At 39.1% G+C, this 9,145-nt stretch overlaps 1 protein-coding gene across 1 annotated transcript; it reads right to left on the reverse strand.

The window, feature by feature from the left end:
* Positions 1 to 405: 405 nt before the first annotated feature.
* Positions 406 to 6,347, reverse strand: LOC142376385 (uncharacterized). Its single transcript, XM_075459930.1, has 3 exons — positions 6,079 to 6,347; positions 1,509 to 1,863; positions 406 to 493 (listed from the first exon to the last, which is right to left on the reverse strand). The coding sequence occupies exons 1-3, from the start codon at positions 6,248 to 6,250 to the stop codon at positions 406 to 408; spliced, it is 615 nt and encodes a 204-aa protein (XP_075316045.1). The 5' UTR covers positions 6,251 to 6,347.
* Positions 6,348 to 9,145: the final 2,798 nt, after the last annotated feature.

Below are 9,145 nucleotides of genomic sequence, written 5' to 3' on the forward strand. Positions count from 1 at the left end.
TCTAGTTCTAGCTTTGCTCTCTTGTATATTATACCTGCCTAGTAATTTGTTTAGAATTTGCCATGTTTTTTTCCCATTGCCTTTAGTACTTTCTATGATGGAAACAAAGAAGTTTGCTTTGGCTTTTCTCATATTATGCACTACTTTGTTACGGGCATAGGTGAATTTCAACCTGTCTGTGGTAAGACCAGTTTTCAGGTATTGTTTAAGTAATACATCTCTGTCCCTAAGTAGATTTCTGTAGTCTGGTCCAGCCATGGTAGATTTTTCTCTTTCTTTGCTCTGCGACCTCCCTTGCTGGTGAACAAAAACATAACCTCTTTTAGTTTATTAGTGAAGGAGTCATTGTTGGTTTCTATTTTTTCTGAGGATAATGCTTCCTCCCAGTTTATCCTTGACAATGCTTCATTGAGGTGGGGCACCTGCCTCCTCGGGATGACATTTGGAGGCAGGTGCCCCGTGCAACCGTGCTAGCCTCTGCTTTGTGAGCTTTCTAGAAAAGAAGATAATATTGTGGTCAGATATACCATTTAAGAAGTTAAAAGTCTTGTTTATTCTATCTGGCCTGTTGGTAAACAGGATATCTATTCTCGTTTGAGAGTTTTTTGTTACTCTGGTCGGCTTCTCAATGAGTTGCTCCAAATTATGTTTATCCATTGCTCCCTTGAGGTTTGTTCTTCCCTTTTTATCATCCCAGTTTATGTTAAAGTCACCTATGAGAATGATCTCTTTACTTTTGTCACAGTGATTCAACACTGCTCAGGGAGCTGGTGTGTTTGCCCAGACACATGAAAAATTAGAGGGAAGGCAGCTAAGTATGATGGAGTATCCCTCAATGACGTCCACTATTTTTGCCTCCCTTCATATCAATGCTAACAGCCACCTAGCGATAGCTGCAGCTGTTACGGTGTTTGCTGCTCGGAAGCAGGGGAGTGCTCGGGCTGCACTTCGGTCTGCACGGTTTACACAGCAGGCAGTGATACGAAGGGAGAGAATAGAGCCAAGCGATGTGAGTTCTGACTTTTTCTGGAGGAGGATTTTGTGATGCAAATGTATTACTCTTTGAACGCATATTGTTTTGAGAAGCAAAACGCTTTATTTTCGGGACCTTAGCAAACTAGCCGGACTACTTTCATCAACACCAAAACGAGGCCTGGAACTCTGCTCACAGGATGCAGCAGGGGGTAAGAAGATGTTCATAAATGATGTTGCTGATATGGGATGTCATACAGCTTCATGTCAGGAGAGGCGAACTATCCCTTTAACTTTGATGTGAATCTTTCTAAAGATTTTCTGTTTGGTTTGTTCTTTAGTTTTTTGTCATGGTGTATTGTCTGTATGTTTTTATGATACCTGCCTGAGACAACGGATGAAATATAGCAACTGTGCTAACTCCGGCATATTTACATGGATGCTTTGCTGAGATGTTGATTAATGTGCAGAGTCCTAACCAAATAAATAAGAATAAAATAAAAACCTCCTCCACACTGACCTGTGGCCCGGTGGACCCAAAGGATGAGCGGGCTCGTTTCCTGGTGGAGGGGTTCAGCTCCGGGTTCTGCTCCTGCTTCTGCTCCTGCTTCAGCTCCTGGTTCTGCTCCTGGTTCTGCTCCTCCTTCAGCTCAAAGTTCAGCTCAAGGTTCAGCTCCTGGTTCTGCTCAAGGTTCTGCTCCTCCTTCAGCTCCTGGTTCTGCTCCTGGTTCTGCTCCTGGTTCTGCTCAAGGTTCAGCTCCTGGTTCTGCTCAAGGTTCAGCTCCTGGTTCTGCCCAAGGTTCTGCTCCTGGTTCTGCTCCTGCTCAAGGTTCAGCTCCTGGTTCTGCTTCTGGTTCTGCTCCATTCTGGTCCGAGTGATGGACTCTGCAACTGTCAGCACATACGATAAGATCCAGCTGTGGCGTGCAAAGTGTTAAACCACACCCACTTTTCGTCTTCTCTTGATAACCTTTTCTGCACACACATATGTATATACACACATATATATATATATATATATATATATATAATATATATAATATATATACACATACATACATGTATATATATATACCGTATTTTCCTAGACTATAGAGCGCACTGGATTATAAAGCGCACTGTCAATGCATGGTCTATTTTCGATCTTTTTTCATTTATAAAGCGCACCGGGCTATAAGGCGCATAAAGCGAAACAAAACAGTGCCGTTGCTGTTACCTGGCAGTTCAGTGATGATTCAAACACGAAACTTATAAAATTGGCTCGGCGCATGCGCAAACCACAAAGTAGCAATTCTCAACAAGTAGCACAAATCGACTGAACACGGCCTTCGTGAAAGCTCGGACCACAGTTGAGACTGATACCTTAGCCCAGGCATCCACGATCCATTGGCAGATATAGCGAAAGTCGCCCGGCGCTGTCTCCCTCCCTTGGTGAATGTGTGTTCGCCTTCTGTCATCCACTGCTCCCACGCAGCTCGCAGTTTAACTTTGAACGCCCTGTTTACACTTATATTCATGTCCCGTGCTAACGCTGTTGCCTTCAGTCGAATAGAGACTGTAGAGACGCTTCTTACCCGCTGCTCTCTGTTCAATAACCCACTGTTCAATTTTGTTATTATTATGGTGAATCACATATATTTTACTCCGCTACGCTCATGACTACTGTAGCCGTAATGCTGCGGTGCGGCTTAGTTTACCAAAGTCTTACTAAAACAATTTGACAGAGCGCCGTGTACCACACAAAATCGCTTCGGGGTCCGTAAGCTAACAAGAATAAATCCATATATAAAGCGCTCCGGGTTATAAGGCGCACTTTTGTTTTTTGAGAAAATTATAAGCTTTTAAGTGCGCCTTATGGCGCGGAAAATACGGTGTGTATATATATATATATATATATATATATACACACACACATAAAACATTGTATTTCAATGGGTAAAGGTAAAAAGCCTCAGGGTGCCTGTGCATCTTTGTTGGGTAATGCGTAGGATATTCAAGTCAAGCGTAGCGCCGTAATTAGGGCCTGGAAATCGTATCTGCTTCGCCAAAATCGTTGGCAGCTATGCTTTTATTTTATGTGAAGCACTTTGAATTGTTTTGTACATGGAATGTGCAACAAATAAATTTGATTTGATTTAGATAAACTGAAAACAGCTTTACAATGCAAAAATTGCAGTTATGAGATAAGAAACAATAAAATGTCCAAAATAAATCCAGGACAAACACAGTGTTTGAACCAAGACATTCATTCAAATTATTGCTGAAATAAGATTTAACAGCTCTCTTAAAGAGCTAAAATCAAACACACAAGCAGAGCGTTTAGGAGATTTGCTCCTTTAATTGGAAAACCATCTGAAAAAATGTCATCACAAGACAAGTCAAGGTTTGTTTTTCTGGCGCATTTAAAAACAGTGAGCAGAGAGCAGCTTGGTGAGAGCCCAACAAAATCTATGCAGACACACAGTTAACTTGGGCTGAAGCTCTCCCTATGATGTTATTTAACCCGAGATTTACTCCAGATGCCACCATGAATGCTGTCAGGTTGTCCCACATGAAGCCTGGACAGGGAGAAGATGCCCTGTCCATACCCTGTTTTACCACAGCATGAACACTGGTGTGAATATGAGAAACAATTGAATAAAGCCAACTAACGTAACTAGTCCTCTCCTCTGTGGACGGGACCATACAAGGTAGCAGAAGCTCCATCAGATTGTGTAAAGAAAAAACTGAAAGAAAACTGGAGCTTTAAGATGCAGCTGCAGCCGGATGTGTCACACCGTCAGATGTCCGGCTGCTTGCTTCTAGAGATGTTAACCGATGACCGTATGACCGATGGTTGACCGAATCAACGTCGTCCGGTAAGAATTTTTCTGCCGTCGGTTTAAAAAGAAACAGAACAAAAACTCACTATATCTTTAGAAATGTTATGTGAGCATGAGCCATCCCACGATGGAAGAACAACCGCAGCAGAGCTCACGTAGCGCCCTCCTCAGAGGTCCTCTCTTACACCGGTTGCAACTTGTACGCCGTAGCCTACATGACGGGTCCTGTCTGCGCAGTTAAAAAAAAAAAAAAAAAAAACAAAAATCGCCACTATTAACCTAAATAAAGCCAATGTGGCTGCGTGTGGACTACAACATAATGATAATTGTAACATTGTAATGGCAAAAGACACAAGACTAACTTAGCCGACTTGTGATATATTCATCTGTACTTAAATGTCATGACGACAGGAACTTATTGCAAAGGATTTTGTGCAGCATAGGCTACGCCACAGAGGCTGTTGGCATTCGGTAAGTTTTATTTTTAACGAAGTCATTGGTTAACCTACTTTCCTGTAACACCGCCAAATGCACCGTTCTCTGTTTGTGACTTTGTAACGGGGGCTTTTAACAGCCCGAGTTCGGTGCCGCGTTTGATTCGTGTTTAAAAAGTACAGTGACTGGAAGGGCGCCGTTGCGCGTAATGTGTGGCTGTGCGTGTCTGCGCAGGCACAGCAATTATTTTTCTACCCAAAACCCTTATTCCTCCACAAGTACGCCTAGAACTAGTGGTCAATGATTGGGGAAAATGTATAATACCAAGGGCACGAACTAACATTGATTGTGTGGTGGGAGCCTAACCAGTCTAAAATTGGGGCGTAACTTGTTCCACGCGGCAGAGAAAGACGCGCGACAGGACACAGATATCATAAATGGCACTTATAGAATTTTCGGTGACCGACTTTAATCGACTAATGAGGCTCAGTGGTCGGTCAAGACTTTTTTTAAATTTCGACATCCCTACTTGCTTCTGCTGGACCTCGGGTTGCCACCCGTCCCTTGAAATACGGAATCGTCCCTTATTTGGCAACAAAATGTTGCGTCCCGTATTGAACCAATACGGGATGCGATTTGTTCCGTATTTTCACAAATGTCCAATACACTTGTCTGTCCCACACGCATCCACACAAAGCCCCGCCCCCCGGCTGCGCTCCTCTGTGAGTGGCTCCTCTGTGAGTGGCTCCTCTGTGAGTGGCTCCCTGCGCGCGGTGCTGTCACTCACAGTTGCTTAGAGACACACACACACACACACACACACACACACACACACACACACACACGACAAAACCCGCATTTTTAATAATGTCCACTACACTCGACGATGAGTATAAAGCTAATTGTAAAACGTGTCGGCGAGTGTTTTCTGTGGCTCACGGTGGGCTGTCTGATATCAGGCAACATGCATCAGGAGAGCAACACTGCAGACACATAAGAATGCAGAACCAAGCCTCAGTGGCACAGTTCTTCATTCCCCAATCATCTGCTGAGACTGATAAGGTATGGAACAGTAAATAAATACATTTGTTCGGAGAAAACATATATGTATATACATATATATATATATATATATATATATATATATATATAAAGTTTACAAATGTTTTTGTTGTTTTTTTTTGTTCTGTTTTTTTTAAGTTTTTCAAGTAAAAATGTCCTTGAGGTTCATATGGTTTTGCACTTAAAAAGTTATATTAAGTTTTTTCATCATTTAAAAGTTCATTGTTCCACACTCCACACAGATTTAATTTAAGATTTAATTAACTGCACTTTATAAGAGAATGTGTTTATTGGTAATAAAGCATTTCAAGCTTTAAGTATCAATCAAGTTGCTTTTTTTTTTCTTAAATCACCACTGTACTAAAGACACTGGCACAAAAATAACATATTACTGCTGCGAGCAGTGGCCAAAGGAGTCGGCGGTGGTGGTCATAGCCCAGACGAGCCATGGTGGGCCTCCCTTATTTTCATTTCTGAAAGGTGGCAACCCTAGCTGGACCACAGGTCCGTAACATGAGCTGAGTTATGCGTGGAGACTGCATCCGTACAGAGAAGTGGAATAAAAACTTTATTTTTCAATTAAATTTGTGAATAATCGCGATCTCAATGTTGATTTTTTATTTTTTTTTTTTAAATGCTCGTGATTATCACGGCAGGCCTCGAGCGGAGGACGTAAAAGCCGTTCAGGCTAACAGAAAGTGGATTCAGGATGAGGCCCGTTAAAGGCCAACAGAACCGGAGCGGAGCTCAGAGCCGCAGCCCTGTTCCTCCACACAGCCTTACTTACCCACTCTGTGGAGCTTTATTTGCGGTTTCCAGCTGATATCCAGCAGTCTGCGCTGACGGCCGACCTCTTCCTCGTACTGGACGATGGTTTTCTCAAACTCTGAGAATATTTCTTCGGCGGCAGCAGTTAGTCGCTGGCTGATAAACTCTCTCAGATGCTGAACTGAAGACATTGTTGCTGCTCACACTCAGAGATTCACCTCAGACACGCTAACACACCGTCCAGCAGCTGAGTCCCACACAGAGAAAACTGGCGGCCGGCTGCGGTGTTTGCTTCCGGGGTCACAGGGTGGAGTTCCGGCCCAGAGGTCCTCTCTCTCTCTCTTTCGGATTTTATATTGGCGGTTGGCAAACAACTTTTAGTAGCATTACCGCCACCTACTGATATGGAGTGTGGATCACATGACATTTATCTATATCCCTATATTAATATATACCCGTTCAATATATATATATATATATATATATATATATATATATATATATATATATATATATATATATATATATATATATATATATATATATATATACATACATATATATATATTCACACACCTATATATATACCTATACGTCAACACTCATCTATACACCCATATATCTATTTATGCCTACACTTTTACATACTCCCTACTCATATACCCTCATTTATATACTTTATCTATACTATATTCTATTATATAACCTACACCGTTTTAAATAATAAAAAATTTCCTGATAACATCTGTTTCCTGATTCTTTTTGCAATAAATCTACTATATCTAATTTCATTTTCATCCTACTAAGCTTTCTAATTAAATTATTTCTCTGAACCTGATAATTCCTACAATATATCATAACATGTTCTATTGTCTCATCTTCCCCACACTCACATTTCCCTGATTGATGTTTTCCTATCATATATAAGTTTTTATTTAATCCATTATGTCCAATTCTAAGTCTTGTTATAATGATCTCCTCTCTCCTACTTCTTTCTGTTCTTCTCATTTTCCCTATTTTCCTTTGTATTTTAAACAACCAACGTCCTTTTCTTTCTTCCTCCCATAACTTTTGCCATCTCTCTTCCATTTTTTGTTTTATAATACCCTTTACCTCTTTTACACTCATTCTTACATTAATATCAATCATTACTCTTTTTACACTCTGTTTTGCCATTCTATCTGCCATTTCATTTCCCTCAACTCCATAATGCGCTGGTACCCATATAAAATGAACTATAAGCCCCATCATATTAATTCTATATAGTGTTTGTTCTATTTCTATTAATACATCTGGTCTACTTTCTGACTTACTATTTTGAATACTAACTAATGAAGAACTTGAATCTGAACATATAATTGACTTTAATGGTTTAACCTCTTCTATCCATTGAACTGCTAAAAGTACCGCAATCATTTCTCCAGTATATACTGATACTCCATCACTTACCCTTTTCCCCACTTTAATTTTAAATTGCGGTACAATCATACCTATCCCTATCCTATCATCTAAAGTTTTGGATGCATCAGTATATATATTTACATAATTATAATATTGATTTATATGTTCCTGTACAACATATTTATTCAAACTAAAATTATTTCTATTCTTCTTTTCTAATAATGATAAATCTACTTTTGCTTCAGGTATTATCCATGGTGGAACTGTATGTAATGGAATCGTTTGACTTATATCTATTTTATCTAAATATTTTTCCCTACTTTTAGCATTTACTATTGTTCCATAACTTTTAATTTTTCCTTTTTCCCACCCTGTTTCTAACACTTTTACTGTTGGATTATCTTTTTTCTGACCTTGTAATTTTGACCAGTAGTTTAAGGATAATTGTTCCCTTCTCATTTTTAGAGGCATTTCACCCATTTCCACCTGTATTGCTGCTATAGGAGATGTTTTAAAGGCACCTGTACATATTCTTAAAGCCTGATATTGTATAGTATTTAACTTTTTTAGATTTGTATCTGCAGCTGAATTATACACTATACTCCCATAATCCAATACTGACCTAATTAAACCTGTATAAATAGCTTTCAATGACCTTCTATCAGCCCCCCACTCAGTACCAACTAAACATCTCATTATATTCAAAACCTTCCTACATTTATCTATTATTTTCTTAATGTGTACACCCCAAGTCATTCTTTCATCCAACCATAACCCAAGAAATTTAAATTGCTTAACTCTTTCCAATTCCTGCCCATATATTTTCAACTTAATTTCTCCATCCACTCTTTTCCTTGTAAAAAACATTATTTTAGTTTTTTCCACAGAAAACCTAAATCCCCATTTATATGACCACTTTTCCACCATTGAAATTGCTTCCTGTAGCTTCTTTACAATAAATTTTAAATTCCTTCCTCTTTTCCACATTGCTCCATCATCAGCAAACAGTGAACAACCCATTCCTCCTTCTGATTCCTTAAACATATCATTTACTATCACAGAAAATAATACTGGACTTACTATGCTTCCTTGTGGTGTCCCATTTTCTATATTAAAATTTTCAGAATATTCCTTCCCTATTCTCACTTGTATTTTTCTTTCTTCTAAAAATGTTTTAATCCATTTAAACATGTTACCACTTATACCCATTCTTCTAATTTTAACTAATAACCCTTCCCTCCACATCATATCATACGCTCTTTCAATATCAAAAAATACTGCTACTACACTCTCTTTATTTACTTGAGCCTTCCTAATTTCATGCTCTAAACCTATTATTGGATCCATTGTACTCCTCCCTTTTCTAAATCCACTTTGAACCTCTGTTATAAGTCCTTTACTTTCTATATAATATATCAATCTTTCATTTATCATTCTCTCCATTATTTTACATATATTGGATGTTAACGCTATTGGTCTATAATTTTCTGGTTTTGATTCATCTTTCCCTGGCTTTCTAATTGGTATAACCACAGCTTCTTTCCAACTTTTTGGTATTTCTCCCTCCTCCCAAATTCGATTATACAATTCCAATAATATGTTTTTAGAAAATTCACTTAAATTACTTACCATTACATAACAAATCTGATCTTTCCCTGGTGCTGTTAATTTACATTTTTTAAGTG

Source organism: Odontesthes bonariensis, unplaced genomic scaffold, assembly GCF_027942865.1.
Source record: "Odontesthes bonariensis isolate fOdoBon6 unplaced genomic scaffold, fOdoBon6.hap1 scaffold_270, whole genome shotgun sequence".
NCBI lineage: Eukaryota > Metazoa > Chordata > Actinopteri > Atheriniformes > Atherinopsidae > Odontesthes > Odontesthes bonariensis.

Coding starts and splice junctions, on each gene's coding strand:
- LOC142376385 (XM_075459930.1), bottom strand. CDS start 6,250: ATGTCTTCAGTTCAGCATCTGAGAGAGTTTATCAGCCAGCGACTAACT. Junction 1,864..6,078: donor AATAAAGCTCCACAGAGTGG/GTAAGTAAGGCT, acceptor ATGTGCTGACAG/TTGCAGAGTCCATCACTCGG. Junction 494..1,508: donor CGAGCCCGCTCATCCTTTGG/GTCCACCGGGCC, acceptor CTTCTTTTCTAG/AAAGCTCACAAAGCAGAGGC.